This window comes from Pavona decussata, unplaced genomic scaffold (genome assembly GCF_977016875.1).
Source record: "Pavona decussata unplaced genomic scaffold, jaPavDecu1.1 SCAFFOLD_130, whole genome shotgun sequence".
NCBI classification, from domain to species: Eukaryota; Metazoa; Cnidaria; class Anthozoa; order Scleractinia; family Agariciidae; genus Pavona; species Pavona decussata.
This window is the reverse complement of record NW_028145544.1, coordinates 998,341-1,021,753: the sequence shown is the minus strand read 5'-3', so window position 1 is coordinate 1,021,753 and position 23,413 is coordinate 998,341. Positions and strand designations below refer to the sequence as shown.

Here is a 23,413-nt window from a genome sequence, read left to right as displayed (position 1 = left end):
AACTAACATAACATGAATCCACTGTACTAACAACCAGCGGATGTTCACTACAATCCAAATTCAAAATGGCGGCTTCCATCAGGTAAAGAAAGTCCTTCTTTTTTAGCGCAATTAATTTGCCTTTTTGATCCATTGATCTTTTCTTCTCAACCGTTCACAAATTTTAAGTTACCTGTTTGGAATTGCAGGACAAAATTCGGGTCCTTATGTAGAAATTTACTCTTGGAAGGATCCCCCAAAACGTTCCGTTGTCAAAGAAGAGAATCCAGGTTGGTGACTAAGCTGAATCTTGCCTATTTTTAGCTAGCGTTCACGTGATTATATCGCCATCGGTTTATGTCATCGTAGAAAAAGCTCTATACTGATGCAAACGTATCCAAAACAAGCCGTAATTATAAGATTCTTAAACTTAAAAGCCTCTCTATTCGTTGATTAGTGTTTATTATATTTGGTAAAAGAAATATTAATATAGCTGAATCTTCTTGAACAAACAATTATCGCCTCTTGTAGGCAAACATCTCTCTTGAATGATTACAAAGTGCAACTTTATAATAAAGGCATTCCTGTAACCTCTTTGCATTAACATAAAGTCATAAAGTCTCCAGTTTAAAAAATTGAGTGCATAACATAACATAACATAACATCCCCAAAGTGCAACTTTATAAATGTATTCCTATTACCTCTCTGCATTAATATTGTTGCATAAAGTCTCCAACTTAAACAAGCTGAATGGTGTATAACATTTGCAAGTTAAGAGCTTGTGACTTTTCACTTTTTCAGCACTTGTAGTGCAACAATCACTCGGACATCAAAAGCGGTCTATCCTCGTATGTACAAGGTGCGGCTGGTGCAACCTGATGGATCCACTTATGTCATTAGATATGAGGAGCCTTATAAAATAATTAAACAACCAATTGACCCTGCTACCATGACAGAGGAGGAGAAGAAAGCAAGAATGAATCGGCTTAAACCTGAAAAACCTAAAAAAATTTATGAACTTGAAGAGGAGGAAGATGCGGGTTACAACCAGAGATCGTGGACTAATTTGATAAAGAAACGTTAAAAGCAACAGTGGGATCTTGAGGAGGCACAGTATCGATCATGTCATAACACAACATGTTGTCTGTTCTGTTAAGTCTCAGAGATGTAACCTACAAACAATCCTGTTGACATACTACAACTGGGCTTTCAAGGATGGTGCCTTTTTTGTTATAATTTGCATCAACATTCTGTGCATCTTCAGTTGTTTCAAGAAATTCAGGTTCCTTAAGGATAGTGACTGCTAATGCAGAGATATTTTTGCGTGGCGTATGCCTGACTGAGCAGGACTGAGCAAATCTTGGCACGGGCTAGTGGACTCCAAAAAGAAAATCAGGTGTAAGTTAGTAACTCTGCATTTTTCAGAGATAATTAAAAGCTTCAATGTGAATAAAAATGCCATAGATTGTTGTGAAGTATTTTAAACCTTAATAGAATTCTCCCAGGTTGAGTTCACTCATACAAATTTTTAATTAATGTTGCTTAATCATCTCTGATCATCTGTCTTAATAAGTTAAAAAATGTTAATCATGTTGTGAAAAAATGATGCAGAATAATGATGGAAAGTGGTCCAGCCCATTTTCATACAAACATCTGCAAGATGTACAATGCTTTTGCATTTATATATCTCAACATGTTGTAGAACAGAAACAAAACACCTCACTGGGACTTCATGAAAGGTGGCCACATTAGTTTAGAGTTGGCCACATAATAGAGAACAAGTCAGTACTTAAGTTAACATTACTTGAAGTCTTTAATGGAGTGGGTTATTTAGGTTGTCATGGGGCGTCTATTAACTTATTTGTATTTTCTTAAGGGGGCATGTACTAGATACCTGGACCCGCCAGGTGGTGTGAAAGCCAATTAATGCTAATCCATGATTGCAAGTTAACCAAGGTTTTCATCTTGCTTGTTAACAGTAGTCTGAATGCTAATTTTAAGCCAATGTTAAAGAAAAGTCTAAGGCAAGACTGAGGGACAAAAATCTTAAATAAAATCAACCTTGTTTAACAAAGGTGATGCTTAACAGTCTGTTATGACTGACAAACCTGTGGCCCTCAGATTCCAGATCGAATTGGAATTTGGAAATATTGGTTTTTGAGAAGAGGGGAAAACCGGAGAACCCGGAGAAAAACCTCTCAGAGCAAGGACAAGTCCATATCGGTGGGAGGCAAGTGCTCTCACCACTGCGCCATCCCTGCTCGAATCAAAACTAGAATCAAAGGTAACCCAGGATTAGTTTAATTGGTCAAAGCTCAGGTGTTTATTAAATTTTCACAACAACAATTTGAGATTAACATATAAAACTTATGTACATCAAATGGCAAAATTTCAGTGTTCGAACCGCAGAAAGACAACGCCACAAAACAGCCAAGTTAACATGGCTGGTACGTACAAAGAATGTAAAAAATAGTTTTCTGAAAGTTTGGACCGTGCCGGGATCCGAGGTGAAGGGAATTTCATCCGTGTAACACTGGGAACTTGCTACTAGACGCTTGTTTATTACGAATTTTGGGCACCGGAAACTGTTCTTTCATTGGCTCACAGTAACGAGCTTTTCCGTTTCTTATTCATTTTCACCTCAATTGAAACAATATCAAAATAAAGTGGTGCACAGGGTATTTTTTCCAGGGATTAACAGTGTTCATATTCAACCTGATTTCACTCTGTTTTTCCCACTTCGTTTACGTTCTCTTTTTCGCCCTGTTTGTGACTTTGGCCTTTTCTTTTCCTTAAATTGCTCTTTTTCACAGCTGCCACTGAACGAAACGTGTTTCTCACGTAACATTTCGCTCTTTGAATCACCACAGAGATTTTCAACACACCCTTCTTGATTATTTTCATTCACACATTTTTCTGGCTCGCAAGAATCAGCTTTGTTAGGCTGGTCTAAGTCCTCTGTCTGCGATGTGGTTGTCTTGCTGTCATTTTCCTCTGGACTTTCATTTTCTTGCAATGGAATCTTAATAACAGAGCGCTTTACTTTCTTTGTTTGTGTCTTCTCTGATGCAACTGTTCTATCACTACCTTTGTGTTCGTCACATGGCTTCGGGGTATACATGCCAGAGTTTGAACTCCGACTCGCCTTTCTTAATTTGATATCTTTCCGTTCATTTTCATCCAATTTTATACTTTCTCTGTTGTCACCCGCTTTAATAACTTCTTCAGTTTCTTGAATCATTTCTTTAAAGTTCTTACAACTTTTGCCGTGAACCCTCTCAGGGCCTGAGACCGACATATTGTGTCCTTCCACAGTCAGTTCCTCGGTGATTATTTCTGTACCAGTTTCCGCTCCTCCAAGAACTTTACCACGTGACTTTTTAAGTGTGATTTCAACGTCAGAAACAAGCGTGTGTGGCTTCTTGGTCTTGTTATTAACTTGAGCGTTCTTTTGCTGTTTGTTAGACGGACGCTTTAAATTTGACCGTCGTTTGATCGTTTTCTTTGTAGCTGTTACATTTTCGTTCCTTTCGTCGCTAGCTTTCTGTTTTATTTTTTGCAAAGAATTTGAGTCACGAGACTTTGAAGTCAAACTGGACTTTTTCTGTTTCGTTTTCTCCTTCGTTTCTTTCTGTGACGTTTTCTCCTCTTCTTTTTTTACTTGAATTTGATTGGCGTTTGCATTCTTTTCTTTGGTAGCTTCCAGTCTCTTTTTGCCAACACCAGCGTAGTTGGACTGGGTTCCATGTTCTGTCTTATACTCGTTATATGAAATGTGCTCAGTCTGCTTTTCCGTAGCGTCTGTTTCCTCTGTTTCGTTTTCTAAGTCGTACATATTTTTCTCAAGGAGAGCCAGTTCCCCTTTTGTTGGAGCAGAATAAAATGTCCAGGCACCTAGATGCCGAAGAACTTTACTTGGGAAATTTTTCGGGTAGGTTTTTGGTGGTGGATTTTCAGCAAACAAGCGATCGTGCATCGTTGAATCCTCTTTACTTACTACGGTCAGCGGTGGTAGAAGATTCAGCACGTGATCACGGCGTGATAAGTTACGTGATCCTATGGAGATGGGTTTAGGAAGTGCCATGGCTAGAAGCTGACACAGCGAGTTTAAATTTACCTGCAAAAATTTAAAAGAGAGAAAAACGCATTTAAGAATCATGAAATAAAGACTAAAGATATGCATTTTAAACAATGCGCTATATAAGAATGTCAAAATCGAAGAGTTGAAATTTTGCAATAGAGAGGTTAAGCATCACGTTTACGGCAAACGGCAAACGTGAGATTCGCGTTTATGTTTTCTTGAAAATATGAGTACATAGATGAAAGTAGTACAAGGTAATTCTGGCCTTTAATTCTAACGCAAAAACACTCAATTTTTCTGAGAAACTGAAAACAGCGGGCGGCAAATGAAGGATAAACATGGTCACGTGGTCATTTCTGCCGTTTTGCCGTTTGCCGTAAACGTGATGATTAACCTCTCTAATAATAAATTATAAACGGCAAGACTGATCCTTGTGGCAGCAAAAAGACGAGAACAAAAAAACTGAAACAATAGATGTTTGTATACATTTACCAAGACGCAGGGGCACCTAACAGATCGTTTCGGTGAATTATCTGTTCGGAAGACCCTTCATCCCCTACAATTTTCTTAAGGGAATTTTCACCTCGAACTTTCGTGATATGGGAAATTTAAGGCCTGGTGTTTTCGGATTGATAAAAATGTTGTTTTGGGTACCGAAAAAAGGTCAGCTAAGATTTTCGGAAAGGAAATAAGACCTAAGGTTTTCGGGAAATCGACAAAGATGCCCTAGTAATATCGAAAAGAATCAGGTTGCCCTAGAATGACCGGACAGATAAAAATATCATAGCGCGGCCTAAAATGAACCAACAGAGCTTTACAGGCACTCCAGATAGCCTCAAATAGTGTTTCAAAGCACCTGAGAAAAAACTGTCGTTGGGTGCCCCTGAAGACGGTAAAAGATACAGGCATCTCTCAACGTCTTCAGTTGTCACTGTGATCTTGCCAAATTAAGAGGTTTAAAATCATGCAGGCAATAATTCGTCTTCTTATCAGATGGATATTTTTAGTTTTATTGATAGTCATGTTAGAATTTGACATATATTGTATTTTTAGCTCTCTCATTGCTATGTACACTTCCTATTACATTGTACATTAGTTTTGAAAGAATTTTTTAGATAGAGGGCCACAAGTTTATTAGTTACCTCAACTATTCCGTGCCACCCTCTCTAAATAAAGTTTATTATTATTATTATTATTATTATTATTATTAATCGTTAGTCAATTATAACATTTTTATTTTAAATCCAATTCTGATTATTGCAATACAGTTTTATCACGTAGATCGTTGATCGTCCGTTTGACAACAAAGTGCTGTTTGTTATGCTGCACCGCAAAGTGGTTCTCATTTTTTGAATCTGTGAAGAAAATCTTACAGTTAAACGAAAGCTTTTCAGCATTACGTTCCGATAATGATGTTCCCTAGAATATTTTAAGCATTTTTCCGTGTTCTAAACTTCGGTTTCATTAGAACATTTGTTTCCCTTTTTAATTTTCCTTTCCCTCGTTTTTTGTCCACCGACGTCAGCTTGGCGTGGTCAGCTCGATATCATGATCATTAATTATTAAGTTATATTATTGAATAATGCAATTCCAAGGACTTGATTGGCTTAGCGGCCATGGTATATGAGCCATTAATACAATGAAACTGATCTGCAATTCCACAGCGACAAACCGATGAGTGGTGCCGGATCACTTGTAGACCTGGATCAGCAAATTATTTCAAATACAAAATATTGACGGCAGACTGATTCCAACGGCGGAGGTGACGAGCTTGATAGAACAAACAACAAAAGCTAGAATAACTGAAATATATTTGTTAAACAAAAACAAATTTTTGCCCGATATTTCGGTTTGCAATACAAACCTTCCTCGGGGGCTGAACGAAAAAGAAAAATGAGAAACATAAAAGGATCGTTACAAATAAAGATTTAAAATATAAAATGCGTGACAATGATTGGTTGTTTAGGACTGTGTAAGACATGTCATTGGCGTGTTTCGTCACGTCTATTTGTACCAAGAGGGTGCAATGTTTTAGCTTTGTTGATTAATTAATTAATTAATTAATTAATTAATTAATTAATTAATTGAGCTTCACGAGCCTTTCTAATTGAGTCACGTTTGTTGCGTATAAGTTCAAGCGGGATTAGGTGGACGTCGTTGATTGAGTGGCCATGGTATAAATAGACGTGACCAAACACGCCAATGACATTTTAATGCTTTACATGCATTTACATGTAATGTTCTAGCCTGATGTTTATTTTATCAAGCTCGTCACCTCCGCCGTTGGGATCAGTCTGCCGTCAATATTTCGTATGAGCCATTATACCACGGCCGAGAAATAGCGACCATTAAATTGTTTTAGGGTCAGGAAGATCTAGCAATATTTCTTGGTTGTTTTTAATAAAACAATGTATTCCACTCGCGCTTGTTGGATATCATTTCATATCCAACGCGCGCTCGTGGAATAATTGTTAACTGATACGTAGTGATATAATGAGTTCATATATGCAACTTATACGGAGAGATATACCCCGGACGTTAAATGACTCCGGTGTATAAGGACTGTGTAATGGTTAGTACATGTTTGACACCGTATAGTCAGGGATATACTAGTGTATACTGAAAACTGAGTATCCTGCGATTTTGACACTTCTTGCCATAGTGTCAAGAAAACTGATAACATACGGGACCTTATACGTCATGCCACTCGTGGCTTGAGTTGGGTCGTCTGCACTTCTGTATGCGACTTTGTAATTCATAAACATTTCTGCTTTTTTCAGCCGTTTGAAGATCACAAATTCAACTTGCAGTCGGCATTTAGTCGTAATTTATAGCCTCGGCGAAATCTCTGTCAATGATTATGCCGGAGGGTGCCGGTAAAGAAGCTTTCAGTGTCTTTGAAGGCAAAGGCCATGTCCCAGAAACCAGTCGAGAACACAAGAAATGGTCTTTTCGAAGGTGGCAAGTTCTTCTGTTCTTCCTCGTGTTAGCAGTCATTGTCATAGTGATGGGTCTACTGATCGCCATGTTTGGTCCTGGTAACACAGACCTGAAGTACTCGGAGACGAAAAAAGGTAAGGATGTAACGACCGTCGCGATCAACGGAGCGGGTAGTCTTGTTCACATTATTTACGTAGCAACCGATATTTGGGTTGTTGCTTTATAAATTCGACTGTCAAAAAGATTGAAAAGGGCCCAGCTAACTCAATTCTTTTCGATCCTTTTCAAAACGTGTGCTCCGTGTGTTCTTGAAATTTTTTTATGGATTTCGTGTTCTTAGAATATAATACCCTGGGTTCAGAGATTATTTTAATAGTTTGCTCGGTTTGAGTTTTCAGACAACTAGCATCTGGAGCGAGGGTAAGAATATAAAATCCACAAAGCGGAAACTGACGGCATATTAAACTCAGCTATATATTGCTAGCGCAGAAAACCGACAAAACACAAAGTGTTTGTGCACACTCTATTTAGCTGATATTCCTGTCTCGGCTGGTTGAAGTGGAACCACTGAATTTTTCCGCAACAAGCAGACGACTTTCGCAGTTAGTAAATCTGCAGAATCTGTGACGGGAGGTTTTTCCACTCTAAGCGAACGGGAACGTTTCGGGCTATTCTGAACTTCAATGGGAGAACTTCTATGACAAATTCTTGGAGAAGATTAACTCAAGGAGAGATCGCTTGCGAGAAAGGGCCGTCACTCCCTCGAGGTAGCAAGGTCTAGCCGCAACTGGATGTAGAATTAACAGCGACAACTGCATTTTTGGTTCCAACAGTAGTTTATTCTCGAACAGCAAAGGTTGTAAACATGTAATCACTGCTGTAATCACTGATGTAATCCTAGCGCTGCATACAGAGTTGTGATATTTATGATTTGTAAAAACAATGGATACTTGTGAATACTTGGATTCTTGGATACGTGTGAATGCGAATGTGAATACCTGTGATACTTCGATATAGAACCAATAATAACACAACTTTAATCCACAAAATATACTTGGATAAATATGAAACATTCCCTATAAATTCGAATATGAGTACAATAAATATCGAGCAAAGTTTCCCTAACATACGCCTTCCCTTAAACCTCGACGTCCACGTCGAGCAAAATAAGTAACATTAACTAACTTGTTGTCAAACGGCTAGCGAAGTGATGATAATTGCCTGGTGTTGTCATGCTAAATATTGTTTATTTTATACGCGCACAACGATCCAAAACATAATTTGTCAATCTACAACGAGAAACCCAAAAGTACATAAATTCAATAATTTACTGATTTTCCCTCCTAACAAATCCACATTTTTTCCGGTGTTCAACCAGTTGCGGAACTGACCGATTTATTCACTCTTTTGATGCTAGTGACGGTCGAGAAAACATTGTACCCTGTCTGCTAACTTTCTAACAAGAGTGGGTCACGGTGGGTCATGTCCTTGTAAGAAACAATGGAAGGCTTGTCTTAGTCAACGTCGTTCCCAGGTTCCTTTCTCTTCTTCACTCAGGGGAGGAAGAGAAAGGAACCTGGAAACGAGGCTGTGTCATAGTGTCACGCAAACTGATCGTTGTATCGTGATACGGGACCTAACACGTCATGCCACTCGTGGCTTGCGCTCGGTCGTCTGTACTTCCGTTTACGACTTTGTGATTCATAAGCATTTTTGCTTTTTCCAGCCGATTGAAGATTGCAAATTCAACTTGCGGTCGGCATTTAGACTTAATTTAAAGCCTCAGCGAAATCTCTATCATGCCGGAGTTTGCCAGTAAAGCAGCGTTTAGTGTCGTTGAAGGCAGTGACCCAGACCGAGAAATAAGTCGAGGACAAAATGATTTTTGGCACACAAGATGGTCCTTTCAAAGGTGGCAAGTTCTTCTGTTCTTCCTCGTGTTATTAGTAATTGTCATTGTGATGTGTCTACTGATCGCCATGTTTGGTCCTGGAAACCCAAACCTGAAGTACTCGGCGAAACGAGGTAAGGATGCAACGACCGTCGCGATTTAGGGACTTTACGAATGCAAGACGGCAACGCCAACGAAAACGTCACTTGAAAATATAACTTTATTTCGTTTGTGCTACTTCGCGATTATTTTAACTCGTTCAACTTCTACACAAACGACAAGCTACCCAGGAACCAAATTGGTAGGAGTGGCGTTCAAGTTAAGAAAGAGAATGAAAAATTCACCGTGGTGGGTTCACGTTCTCTACAAAACCTTGAATTTGGTAATTTCACGTTGTTGTTTTGCATAAGACGGCAGAGAAATGTACCAAAACTTAAAACGCACGTGCAGAGCGATTGTTTTGGCTGATTAAGCCTTTTGTTTTGTGGCGTTTTCGTTGCCGTCGCTGTCGTTTTTTCGTAAGGTCCATTTGCGTAGAAACCGATGTTCCAGATGTTTGTGTTGTTGCGTTATAAATTCGACTGTCAAAAAGATTGAAAAGGGCCCAGCTAACTCAGTGCGTTTCGATCCTTTTCAAAACGTGCGATCCGTGTGTTCTTAAATTTTTTAATGGATTTCATGTTCTTAGAATATAATACTCTGGGTTCAGAGATTATTTTAATTATTTTGCTCGGTTTGAGTTTTCAGACAACTAGCCTCTGGAGCGAGGGTAGGAATATAAAATCCACAAAGCGGAAACTAACTGCATAACTCAGCTATATATTGCTAGCGCAGAAAACCGACAAAACACAGTGTTTATGCAAACTCTATTTAGCCAATATTCCTGTCTCAGCTTGTTGAAGTGGAACCACTGAATTTTTCCGCAACAAGCAGACGACCTTCGGAGTTAGTTAATCCACTTTTTCCCTTTTAAACAGTTGCGGAAAAGACCGATTTATTTACTCTTTCGATGCTAGTAACGGTCGAGAAAACATTGTACTCTGTCTGATAACTTTCTAACAAGAGTAGCATACGGAATGAGGGTTCTGCGATTGTGAATCATGTGGATCGGAAACGGCAGTGAGGTCATAGCTATGAATAGGTCAGTAGAGCCAAAATAGAGCCGGACGCCATTGTAGGAAAGAATGGATCTGTAAGACTCGCCCAAGCTTGCCCAGATTGGTATGGTACATGCAAACCCATATTGTCAGCCGTTGTTGCTGCGAAGCCACCAGGCTTTATTGCAGATTCACTTTGTTTTATTTTTTAATCGATGGAATGTTGAAGTTATTACGATGTTTTGTGGAAAACATGAAAATGTCGCATTGTTTACTTGAAGGGGCAGTATCATGGGAGATCGATGACAGATATCATGATTTTTGGCCAAAATTCACTAAATTTAAACTTTGAACACTGTGTTAATTAATTTCTCAATCGCTAATTTAAAGAAATATTAATAGTGATTCAAAGACGAAAGGTAGTACAACCAGCGATTTTTGATGCGTTACAACAGCGAAATTTGAAAACGTCCGCCAGACGTTTTCAAATTTAAACCCCTCTCTATCTTGGTCATCTGCCGGCGAGAATATCCGTGGATAGTTTCTTTACATTCTGATAGTCTTTTAATGGAATTTTGTCATTATATCTTGGCTGCAATCAACCGAATAGCGTCTTTCCGATTTTCGATGTTACTAAAAATAGCGTGATACTGTCCCTTTAATTATGATTCATGAGTGGCCCTGACCCCTGGAAACTGTGTACAACACCGAAGCGAATTCGTAAAAACACGCGATTAGGTTTTTATCATTAAGTACAGAAGTTCTTATTCGACTAAACGCTATTTTATGTAAGGCAGTTCTTATCTGGGTATACTTTTTGCCTAGAAATAACATTTCTACTTTGTTCTCCGTTCCTTCCGCCCGGCTTTCGTGAAACCATTACGCACTCTGAGCGACTCTTAGGTACTTGATCGTCACGCGTTTTCCCAACAACCAAGCTTTTCTTTGTTCAAGGCCATCTGTTGTCTTTATTGAAGTAAGTAAACTTTTCGCGGTTCAATTATTTTGTGGGCGATTGCGCGTTTACTACATCAAGTTTGTGATCTGTTCACAATCACAATAACGACATTCCCCTAAACCACTCCTCTTTTCCATGACTTTTACCCGCAGCACTTCACTTTCCAATGGAAACTACTAGTTTACTTTATAGGCAGTAACATAATTTACCTGATTTTCTCGAGTTACAAAGGATTCGCTGATGTCTTTAGAACTCCACACGAACCACTCAAGCCAATCAGGGTTGAAAATCGTAGCAGTTTAAATCGGCTCGTTTTATATATGCCAATATGTATTCTGAGGTAAGCATCTATGGGACAGTATTTGTGCATCTTGACCGAGGAAAGCTTAAGATTCATATTTGATCCCGAAAATTTTTGGCTAACTGGGAAGTGCCCTTGTAAAACTGGCCACATCTCTTTACCATGGCTTTTAAATTGTCTTATAAATTCTGTTGATAAAAGGGAACATAGGTTCGGGTACACTCTCGCTTTCATATGCCAAACCTTCACAAACATAGTAAAGTAAAAAATAGCAACATGGTGTCTCATGTGTCGCAATGGCATGCAAGATGATTTGAAGCTTTCTGTCTGTTACTATATCCCGGTACTATATATTCTTCATCACCGAAAACGAATCAGAGGGAGGTGGAGAACAGAAAGTTGTGGACAAAGTCCAAAGTTTCAAGAAATCTCCCTTGGCGCTTATCACGCGATCGTTCAAGAGGCCCGACCTGAAGACACTTCGTTGTTCAGGAATTATTTCTTCCACGAACTTAAACGTCATCTTGTGAAGATAGCGCGACATTTGGTTGATTAAACGTGGACATCTCGCGTTTGAAAGCCATTCACACGTCCAATATGCGTTTGCCGACAGAGAGAAATAGACGACAAAGTTGGCGAGAATAGAGACAAGTTCTATTTGTCGCCAACAGTTTGCCAAACATTAGTTACTTTCTCGGTCTGCGCTTCCAGACTCTGGAATACCTTTCCAGACAGTATTAAATGTAGTTCTGATCTTATTTCTTTAATCGTAGTCTAAAAACTTATCTTTTTAAGCGTTATTTTGGTGAATAAATTTTGTTATACCTTGATGTATTTTCGTTTTAGTTTTTATACCCTTCATTGTAAAGCGCCTTAGAGCTTTTGGATAGGGCGCTTTAAAAATTGTCGTTATTATTATTATTATTAATTATTAATTATTATTAAGAAACAGTAAGCGGGCGCACCTTTCAATCAAACACGGAGTTTCCCGTGACAGGAGAGCAGTTGCGTGCTAACAGCAACATAAAGTGTGTATTTGCGAAGTGAGGTCTGCTAACGATTTTTGCTTGTTAAGTGATAAACAACAGCAATTAGCACTGCGCACTTTCCTCTATAAAAACGTCGATAGGAACTTGACGTCTTTTCTATTTTAAGACTGATGTAAGCTCGGTATGAATTAGTCACTAACTTCCCATAGTAACAGCAGGATTAATAAACAGTTTCAAACGCCGTCATAAACAGGAACACATAAAACACAAATTGTTGAATTCATTTCACCCGCTCGTTTTCGTTTACGTGTTGATGTAAACAGGGACACCCAACGGATCTTTTCGGTAAATTATCTGTTCGGAAGGTCCTCAATTCCCTACAATTTTCTTAAGGGAATTTTCACCTCGAATGTTCGTGATACGGGATATTTACGGCCTAATGTTTTCGAATTCATAAAAATGTCGTTTTGGACACCGAAAAAAGGTCAGCTAAGATTTTCGGAACGAAATAAGACCTAAGGTTTTCGGAAAATGGACAAAAAATGCCCTAATAATTTCGAAAAGACTTAAGTTCCCCTAGAATGACCGAACAGATAAAAATATTGTAGCGCGGCTTGAATTGAACCTACAGAGCTTTAAAAGCACTCCAGATAGCCTAAAATTGCGTTTCAGAGGGTCTGAGAGAAAACTGTCGTTGGGTGCCCCTGGGTAAAGTTTCCTTCCTCTGAGGTCATTCACTGACGTGCAAATATTTTTAGCACGCGGGGAGAGCTGTTGTTGTTAAGAGATAATCCGTCTGCCGGAACATCATATGTAAATAGCTATAGATCTCTGTCAAAGAATGTTAATAACGCGCTTTCAAACAGACATGGCTTGCTTTAACAAACAAGGCAGCATTTCAGGTCATTTGCAGTCTACACCAGTCACCTTGGATGGGCAAACTGGACGTCCAGGCATACGACCGGCAAAAACTGACCGGTCTTATTATTATTATTATTATTATTATTATTATTATTATTATTATTATTATTATTATTATTGTTGTTGTTGTTGTTGTTGTTGTTGCGACGTTCACACATGCTAACTCGAGTTGCTGTGTGAACAGTGTGTGAAGACGCCTTTAGATTTGAGTTCGACTTTCATATTTCACACTAGTCATGTCCCCAGAACTCTCATCACTCTTTCCTGTTGCTTACCAGCAGATAAGGAAACCCTAGAAATAGGATTGGTGTGACAAGTGTTTATCTAAAGCACGGGAACTGGATTTGAACAGTCATGCGTGTACTCAATCTTGTTCTCGTAGTCATATGTAAACACCCGCCTTAGCCACCCGTTCTTCCGCGCAGCTTGCCAACAGCACTTTTTGCGCGTGTGCGTATGTGTTATTCAATTAAGATTTTGTGGTCAATCAACTTGCCAAATGTTTTGTTTGCTTCGCACACAGTATTTAGGATTCCTTCAAACTGTCATCTCTTGATATAAAAACACGAATACGAAATCGTCTGATCTGAAGCGTCTCCGCTTCCTTCGTATACTGAATGCATGCGACGAGTTCCTTAGGTTTACTGCAAACTTATTCTCAATTCTTACATCGTCAGTGGCGACCGCTTCAGTCGAAAAACTGAAATAACCGATGCTGCACCTCCGTTTCGACTCGTGTAGCTTTCCTAATTGCGTGAAAATTATCACTTTAACTTCAAAGTTTAAACTATCGATTAACCAAAGTTAACTGAAGAACAATTTCAAGTGGGCAGGATAAGACTATTTCACTTACTTCTCAAATAAAAGCAAAGTTGTGTTACCTACTGTCGGACACTTGTGTACACCGATTTCCTTGACAACAGCTGGTTGTCTGGCTTACTGTAGTGAAAACCTCTAAGCGGGTACCGTGAATATAAACCCGTCCAAAACAAAAAACAGTGATGTCTTTTGTGGCTAGTTTAGGACTGGATTGCGTGTCAATAAAGGTGGACTTTTTCAGAAAAAACAACTCTTGTGTCTCAGAAAACACGTGAATCATCTGAAATACAGAGTACAAATCCACCTTGCGCTTTCATTAGCAGGTAATAAGACAGTTTGTGGCGTTTTAGCTCCCAGGAGTCATTTGTTATGTTGACAGGTAATGTCTGCTGTTTTTGTTGAACTTAGTTTAATTGAGGTTGGGGCTTATGATTTGAATAGCGTCTTTGTTTAGTTGTTAATCTCTTTCTCAATCGGCTTCTCTATCATGTGCTAATGAGGTACTTAGCACAGTTTAGTCACGTGTCCAATGATTGTTTATTAATTAATTTGTCCGACCAAATTGAAAAGAATGAACGTGGAATGCACTGAGGTTCCACTGTACTATTAAAAACAGGGATGTTTATGTGAACAAAAATTTTTTAAAATACACCTTAGTAACAGATGTATACTCGATTTTATTCATTGATGTTTAGTAAAATCACGCTGAAGAGGGTAATAATAATAATAATCTTTATTTGTGCTTTTTTTCAATGTACATAGTTGATTCTTATAATCTTGTAGTGGTAATACATAGAATTAAATTAATTATTAGTTAAAATAATGTGCAAGCAAGAAAGCTAAATGAACCATTTGGTTATCTTGTTAGCTCTCTGACTAATTTAGGTTCTTGATAGCAGGCAAAAAAGAAAAAAAAAATGAAAAAGCAAAAGGAAGGAAGAACTTATCAATTGTAAAATGTTAACTTATGTTACGAGGTCATCATGAAAGAAAATTAGTTCATTTGTTGTTCTAACAGTAAATAACGTATAATTTGTTTCGGAAAAGCAGACACACTTTGAATGAGTTTTTTTAAAGGAGTTGGAAGGTCTTTCCAAATATCGGTTGCCATGAAGGAGATTAATTGTTTACCTACATTAGTTCGTACGTTCGGCTTATAAAGATTATGCTTAGCTGCATAATGACAGGCGGCGGGAAAAAGTTAGGATTGAAAGGGTTCGAACTCATGAACTTTTTAAGGCTTTTTTTTTTTATTATTTTTGCAGCTAGTCAAGTTGGGCATTGACTGCGATGGCCTGTCTTTTATTCATTAAAATCTTTCATCCTCAATTCAAATACATGATATTTCATCACTTCATCTACTACGGTTAACTCTTGGATCACGTCCAGTGTAGGCGTGATAGTTAAGTTGATAAAGACCTCCATCCACCAGTATTATTATCAATGATGACTTCCAGTCCTGTTCAAACCTGAATTTTCTATTTTCAGGCCTTAATTTGCGCCAGGGGCCAATTCAAGTAGCTCGGGACATTTTGACTAATTTTTTGAGCAGAGCAGGACTGAAGTTTTGACTTTTGTAAGCAAAATGAAAAGCGAAAAAAATCATAAATCCGTTACTCCCACATACGAGTTGCGAATATACGGGTATTTCGGTGATTCTTCACCCACCACTGATCGACCCCCCGCTGATCGAGTAAGCCCCCCCCCCCCCCTCCCCTTGGTGCTTAAAAACTGGAAAAACTCACCATCCCCTCCCTGGTAAAAATAATTTAGAAGTAGGCTACAAGGCAACAACAGAAAGTTAAATTCGTTCAACGTTTACTGCAAAACCTTCTATTTAAGGAAGTCATATCGACCAGCATGTCGACCGATACCCGGCCGATATGTCGGCCGACACTCGGCTTACATATGAAGTCAAGATGTAAATTAAACGCCCCAATAACTTGTTCGGGGAAAGACTGCGGCATTCCGCCGGTGAAAATGCGTCAATTACAGGCGGCAAACATCTCTCTACGATTACTCCGGCGTTCAAGATTGGGCCTGATTTTTGAAAAAATGATTTTCAAAAGGGATTTGGTTCATTTGTCACTTTCGTTTGTTTTTTGGCGTTAACTTGGCTGGTATCAATACACTGCAAAAATAGCCACGTCTGGTATTGGAGATTGAAGCCGACTCTTCGAGTGCTTGAATGCTACATAAACACCTGCATAAACACTTAAAGCAAACCTAAACAGTTGGCACTCGAAGTTAATGTTTGCAGAATGGTTATATTTTGAAACAATATTTGAAAAGTTATTTGTATCCCTTCAGACATTGCAGGGGGGTCCGACCACGGTAACCTCAACCCAAATCAGTGTAAAATACTTAATGGGCTCCTGATGCAGTTCACATAACCTCTAATTAACCTCTTAATTTGCGTGGATTGACATATTACAGATTTTCAGTTCTGAGGTCCTTGCAGCAAGTTTTTTGGAAATCATCATCAAGCATCCCAAAGTACTAAAATTAAAATTTCGCAAAAAATTTTTTTTACCTCATTTCCTGGCCCTTGCCAAAATTCGAAACTTTGAAAAACTAAAAAAAAATAGGATTTAGTTTAGAGAATAAAGAGATCAATTCTGGTAGTAAAATTTCAAGTTCATAAATCAAAGTTTAAATTAAAAATAAGTTGAATGAGGGAGGGGGCTCGTGAAGGGAATTGCTCTCCCCACTCTCCGCGCCGATCCATACCGTCGCGTTTAAAGTATTCTCCTGTTTGCATTCTATTCTCTGACTTCTACCGTCAATCCTTGAATTACGCCCCCCCCCCCCCCCCCTCCTAAAACTTCTCCTTTGGCTACAATTTGGCCATTGGCCATACAACTGTATGATAGAGCGTTGCAAGGCTCTAGTTTGTGTTTCCTACTGTAAGGGTACCGTACGATAGACAACGATAGTGGTCACGGCTTCTCCGGGTCCACCCAGGGGCCCACCATAGCTTTGGCGAAATGAGGGACAGTGCTTCAATCAATTAATCAATCAATCGAACAAAAGCCTTCAAAAGTAGATATTACAATCGAACTAATGAGTAACACATTACTTAGAGTCTGATTGGTCCACTAAGGTCATGTGTTCGATATACCGTTATATGATTGGCTACAGGCTATATCGACCCCTTATACTACTATCACTTAACAGTTTCTTTGAATACCAGGTGCTACCTCCAGTGAAGATACTGCAACAACAGGAGAGCCTGGCCCCGAAACAGTCGAACCAACTAAGCCACAATCCACAAGCCGGCCTACGTCACCAACCACTCCACCAGATGACAAAACTCCCTTGAAATGTGAAGTAGCCATAGTGGGCGGAGGTAAGATAAGATTAGTCACAGCCCACCATTTGCTGCGTGTGCCCAAGTTTTACCGTTGAGTTCTTTGCACCTTCCTTTGAATAACACACGGAGTGGAATCTGAGCTTATGCTCTTCCCAGTAATTGCTTTTTGGAATTAAGCGTAAGCACAGAAAAAAAGGGATTATGAAGGGTTACGGAAGATTCGTCATGAGAATCAAGTCTGGTAGGAGACACACTATCAAGGCTTTTTATTTTATCTATCATATCGAGACTGTCTCCTCGGCAGAGGCTCCTTCACAAAAAGAGCAGCGAAAAGACGGAAATTAAATAGGAAGAAAAACGGAAATGGAGAAAAAGGGGCGCGGGGACGACGGGAAGAGGTCTCTCTTCTCCGATTCCATCATTCCCCGTGCTCGTCGTTAGTTCACTCTCCCCAGTCCCCTATTTGTCTCCGCTCGATCCCTTCGCTCCTCTATCCATATTGTCTCCGCTAAGGTCATTTCGAGCCCGAAAGAGGAGAGATAACTTCTGGTTACTGGTTATTGTTCACTTTGGTCAATGTGCATCTTGTCTATCGCATTGACCGTCTCAAATTTTACAGATGTAATTTATCCAGCTGTTCATTTTTTCTGCTCCGATACAAATTGTCTTCCATTGGTCTGTTAGGTTCTCAGCGTAAAACTTAAGTGGATGTTTTACACATGGCCACGGCACTTGTAATATTTTGTTAAAACTAGTGTCTGGTAGATTTTCAAAACAAAAGAAGAGCTTCAAAACCCTTCACTGGAACACTTCAAACATACTCCGATCCATACGGCTTGAAGAAAGGCAAGTAGCAAGGGTACATAAAGACTAACTCAGTCTACAAAATGCACAGGACCCTTGAGTCAATAAAAAATCAGTCAAAAACACAGAAAATGGTGTAATTTTACACCTGATTATGTTTTATCAATTCTCAGGAACTGGTGGTCTGATCCTGGCGTATGCGCTCCTGAAAATGAGAAATGAAACAGACGTTTGCATTTTTGAGAGAGAAAATCGTCTTGGGGGGAAAATCTTGGATCATCGTTTCCCCGAAGCTCCAAATGTCACAGTAGGTTAGTTTGTAGCGCTAACAATGACTGTTTCATTTTGAAACAAGTAATAAAGGAAGTGAAAGTGGAGCAGCAAGCTCTTCGTTATTAAGTACAGCACAATAGCGCAAATTAGAAAGGTTGTGTTGAAATTTAGCGAAAGTATTTGAGGTTAGAAAATAAAAGGAAATAGCATGTTTAATTTCAATGCAGTCGTGTTGGTGGTAATTAAAAAAGAAAGAACATAAGAAAGAATAGAAAAGGCATTTACTGTTTGAAAGCAATGCTTGTCCCCAGAAAAAAATTTTGTCAACAACATAGAAAACCAACATAGCTAAAAGGTGGTTCACTGATGTTTAAAAAAAAGCAGACTTGAAACATGTTGATCGGTTTGCTGTTCGTTCAAGAACAGGGCTGTAAGTTGTTTTCGCCTTCATTGCAGGTCTCGGGGAGTGGAATCGACCCGGACTCAGCTATGGTCTAAGGTAAGATATGAACCAGTATATAAGTAACATCTAATCGTAGCCAGAGAACATTCTCTAGTAGTCTCGGACATAAAACATTTTCTTGTCTCACAGGCGGTCGAACGCGATATGTCCGCGCTTCTCTCGTTATCGTTGCTTTTCTTTTTGAAGTTGTTTCGTTTCCTATTCTAGGGCGGTTACTCGTACGTTGTTATGTATGACGGCAAAGTTTTAAAGAATTTTTGTCCCCAGCAAAGGAAAAATACCTCTTAGGTGTAGACGGAATCACAAGATTACTAATGTAGCAGTTTATACTCAATGCTAACGACGACCAAATCGTCTGTGATTGAACGCATAGTACTGACAAAAACGAGAATCCATTGTCCATCTTAAAAAAAATTTGGCCTGTGTTTTTCCGCTGCCGTTGGTGTAAAAAAACTGAAAATAGAAAGCACGAATTCTTAAAGAGTGAAGTTACTAGTACTTTAATCGGAAATGAAAATGTCCTGTACCGAGAAATATTTCATCTCTCTCACAAGCCGACAGTCAATATCCCTTGTCCTTGTTTTGTATTTTCAGCGATACTTTGGGCGAGCTCGGCCTCGCTAATCGTCCCTCGTGGATGCCGAAAGTCAGTCGTGTTGAGGCTCGCGGTGTGTATGCAAAGGATTTCGACTCACTGGAACTGAAGGCTTTTCCCACGCTCTCAGATAAGCCGCTAATGAGCAATGCGACAATTCAAAAAACTGCAGAAGGTCTCCAAAACAAAAATGCAAACAACTTCTCTACAGCAGGGACATTTCTGTCCGGCTATTTGTCGCCAGAAGGAGCTAAGCTGATGGAAGATGTATATGGCTTTAAAGGCGGCTATATGCAAGCGATAAATCCAAAGAGTTATAAGAAGTATCTTGAAGAAACCGTTGCGGAAGACGGAATTGATGATGATGATAGGCCTCCCAGAGGCATGTCTGAGATGATTGAACAGCTCGACCTAAGAGTGCGAGATTTTAATGGCACGATATTTCTTCAGGAAGCAGTGACCTCAATCAGCAAGAAAGGAGACAAGTTTGTTCTTCTGACAACGAACTTTACTGTTGAAGCGAACAAAACAGTCCTTGCAGTAGGACCGTCAGCTCTTAAAAAGTTATCAGGCGACGTCATTCAAAACATCACCAGTCACGATATCTTCAAGTCCATTGTAAGTGTGCCCGCATTCTCTGGTGCAGCGGTTTATCCAACTGCATGGTGGAATGATTCCGTCGCTGCGCAGAAGAATAACTCCCTTGAGCCTTTGAAGAAGTTTGTTTCCAGCAGTTACTGTCTTGGGATCACAATGCCTTACAGGTAAGTGCTTCTTTAATATTTACCTTAATATGTGATGTGGAAGACAGCAAAAAAAAGCCGTTGCTTTCTTTTCCTCCGGAACATCCGCCAAAGGAAAGTGCGAATCACGAAAAGCGCAGAATTTGCTTGTGGCCCTTGTATGTATTTTTGTTGTCGAACGTAATCTACTCTAGTCATGCTTATTGCCCCCGCAGGATTTTGGCCAAAACCCAAGGAGGCACTCTAGAATTCCCCGCGTGTATATATACAAGGAATCTTTTAATAAAAAAAAAGTAAGAAATGTTTGTGTAGTATGGGAAGGTTTCCCGATTTGATGAAACTAGGCGTGCACGGTGGTCTCGGGTAATTTTTTAGCAAACGCGCAAGGTGGAGTTGGAAAGTTGAAATACAATATTACATGATTGAAATAGATTTACATTATCTGGTTTACATGTATATAAATAGATTGTAATTCATGGTATTTTCTAGCAATACATTGTTGCAAGTTTTTTTTCATGTGTTGCCCAAATATTACACAAACAATGTTGAAATACAATATTGTATGATTGTCATAGATTTCATTGTCAGATTTACAAAGCAATGTGTCGACTATTTCTATGAATGTTAACTTCAATAAAATAGTTGAAACGTCAAATTTACAACAGTCGTATACACAATATATATTCAATGCAAATCGTCAAGAACAACTATTCAAAACCGGGGGCAGCCCTAGTGAACACTATTTCTAGTCTATCCCTTGTGATTGGTTTAAGAAACATAGGGCCACTAACTTTCCTCAATTAAAAGTAACTCAAAATCAATCGTGACTTGTTCGGTAGCAGTTTCCATACGTGTATTTGCTAATCGTGTTTTTATTTGGTTGATTATGATGTTTATATATCCCCTTATCTCCAATAAAAGTTCATTTGTTTTTTGTTTGTTTGTTTTTGTTGTTGTTGTTTTACAGGAACACTGGTCCTAACGGTACAGCGGTGCTGCATACAGTTGCTAATAGCGGAGGGTGTAGCGATATGTGGGGGAATATATTGAAGGTCTCTAAGGACGCTGTAGACAGGGAAATGAAAAGAGCTTTGGAGTACAAGTTTCAGAGAACAATTCCTGTTGAACCTTTGGATACTGTTTACAAATATTGGGAAGAAGGATACTGGTAAGAAGCTCATAATTAAAAAAAAATAAAATACGTTTTCCCGTCTCGCTATCCCGCGCCAGTCAGAATACACATCTCGATTCCGATCCTGCTTTGTTATGTTGTGACTCGTCTCCTATCTCACTTTCTAGACTGGTATTGTGGTAATGTAAATTTTGGTTTGAAAAGTAGAAATAACATTCAAGTGTGCTAAAAATTAGACATGATTATCCTCTGTTTTCGCTTTTAAATTTTCCGCGCGCCGCCATTTTGGATTTTATGACGCAATAGTGAATACGGTTGCCGCTATTGTCAGTAAGCGGAAGTCCTTTTGTGTTAAACAATTGAACAACCGTATTACGACATGAAAATCCAACATGACTGTATGTTGATCTGAAGTACCACTCTGAAATAACAGGAGTTTTGCTCTTTCCTTGTTACTTGTTAATGGGTGAAAATCTCTCTATATCCATCTGTAGGTATTTCCAGAAGCCTGGCTCGTCGTTTTCCTTAACGGAGATCAAGGATTGGGCCAAGAGACCGCTGACCGGAAATGACGTCTTCTTGGTTGGTAAAGCATTTTACAACTTTGGTGGATGGCTAGAAGACATCATTCAATCCGCAAATGAAGCCTTAAAAGAGGGCTGGAAATTTAAGATGCCATGGCTTTGAAGCTAGTTACAAGAAGCTTTCCGTAGTTTTAGAAATAAACTTAGTATTTGTTTTTGTTTTCCCCCTTGTTTGTTTCCTGCGGTGAAATCAAACAGATGAGTCAAAAATATAAGAAGTAAAAAACAAATTACTAAAGAGAAACCTCTGCTAACAGGCTAACATTTACGGTAAGGATTTCAAATCGGATCTTGTTTGCCGTGATTTTAAGTCGTGATTCGAGTTGGGGTTTAAATCAGAACAACTTGGAAAGTCCATGCTGTAAATCACTTCCGATTTTAATGTATGTTCCGTTCTGATTGTGCCTTGTTTCGCGAAGAAATATTGTTGCCATAATGCAGCTATAACCGTGACTTGAAACTATCTCAAGATACTAACTCCAGATCCGGCTAGCGGATTTATAGCTTAATATGCCTTGGAACATAAACTCAAAACTCAGACTCGAAGGGGGAAGAGCGCTTCTTGCACCCTATGGCTCTACACATTCTCTTAAACTCAAGAACCAACGTGGAATCCCCGCGAGCAAGGAAGGTTTTGCTGTGAGATGTAAAATAAGTCAGTTTTGTAATACACTGATACGAGATATTTAAATTAGAAGCAGGATAAATAATTTTTATGTATTCATGATATTCAGAAATCAATATTTGTATAGACAGCTAACCACCATAGACAGCAAAATTGATGTTAGGCTGTAGCTAAAACTTTGCTCCTTCTGTTGTGTGTTAAAAAAAACTGTTACTTTTTCTGTCGAGTTCTTAATAATTGATCGCAGCCTACACGTGCAATGTTTGGTGCTCGGGTTTTTGTCGTTTCATTAAGCAGGAGTACCTGATGGGGTCGCTCGACTAAAAACCCGCTCTGCAGGCTGGAATAGAGCTGGCTGGGAACTGAATATATTAGACGGTTAACTGGCTGGGACGTTTCTAAATATCTAGTTTGTGAGATTTTCTTATTAAAACACTAGCTCTAGCTGAGTAAAAAATGTCTTGTTTGTTTTTCCTACCTGTCAGGACTCCTGTCAGGCTCGTAAAAAATCGTATTTGACTTTTTGCTCTAACACCGTCTTTACCAATGATTTGGCGGGCAAGTAGCGCGCCAGGAAATATCAGGGGCTCCACTGTTCAGCGCTTTTCTTCCACTCGGAAAGGCTGTAAAATGCACATGGGCCACTCCAGGCACTTTCGTCCAATAAAATTACCCTCTTCCGGAAATTTGGAATATCGTCCCAATTTGTCAGTGACATTCACGGAAAAGATTTCGAATTTCCCGAGTTTTAATATCCTGCTGTGCCGTAGTTATTTCATGTTTCCCTGACATTTTTTCGAAAATTTCTCCATATTCGCGGAGGAATTTACTGTAAAACAGGCGCTTGATCTTGGACACGTAAGGATTGCAATCCTCCCTGCGCATAATTGATTTGTCGATTTCAT

The 23,413-nt window shown here is 39.1% G+C and overlaps 3 protein-coding genes and 1 long non-coding RNA gene across 5 annotated transcripts; 2 read left to right on the top strand and 2 right to left on the bottom strand.

The window, feature by feature from the left end:
- The first annotated feature begins 18 nt into the window (after positions 1 to 18).
- LOC146468524 (large ribosomal subunit protein mL55-like) lies at positions 19 to 1,440 on the top strand. The gene is made up of 3 exons (XM_085124238.1): positions 19 to 82; positions 189 to 269; positions 781 to 1,440. Exons 1-3 carry the CDS (start codon positions 66 to 68, stop codon positions 1,061 to 1,063), a joined length of 381 nt encoding a protein of 126 aa, XP_084980364.1. The 5' UTR covers positions 19 to 65; the 3' UTR covers positions 1,064 to 1,440.
- A 135-nt stretch (positions 1,441 to 1,575) lies between these two features.
- On the bottom strand, positions 1,576 to 4,311 carry LOC146468523 (uncharacterized). The gene has a single exon (XM_085124237.1). It carries the CDS (start codon positions 4,160 to 4,162, stop codon positions 2,690 to 2,692), a length of 1,473 nt encoding a protein of 490 aa, XP_084980363.1. The 5' UTR covers positions 4,163 to 4,311; the 3' UTR covers positions 1,576 to 2,689.
- Positions 4,312 to 5,892: 1,581 nt separating this feature from the next.
- Positions 5,893 to 8,761, bottom strand: LOC146468522 (uncharacterized). Its single transcript, XR_014867427.1, has 2 exons — positions 8,637 to 8,761; positions 5,893 to 6,750 (listed from the first exon to the last, which is right to left on the bottom strand). It is a non-coding gene; the product is annotated as an uncharacterized LOC146468522 (long non-coding RNA).
- On the top strand, positions 6,747 to 22,965 carry LOC146468521 (achacin-like). 2 transcript variants are annotated; one of them, XM_085124234.1, is made up of 7 exons: positions 6,747 to 7,134; positions 17,170 to 17,325; positions 18,267 to 18,404; positions 18,823 to 18,865; positions 19,424 to 20,188; positions 21,135 to 21,335; positions 21,794 to 22,965. In XM_085124234.1, the coding sequence occupies exons 1-7, from the start codon at positions 6,915 to 6,917 to the stop codon at positions 21,984 to 21,986; spliced, it is 1,716 nt and encodes a 571-aa protein (XP_084980360.1). In that variant the 5' UTR covers positions 6,747 to 6,914; the 3' UTR covers positions 21,987 to 22,965. The 2 variants fall into 2 exon arrangements, with proteins under 2 accessions (XP_084980360.1, XP_084980359.1); XM_085124233.1 differs by lacking the exon at positions 6,747 to 7,134 and adding an exon at positions 8,654 to 9,025.
- The last annotated feature ends 448 nt before the right edge of the window (positions 22,966 to 23,413 follow it).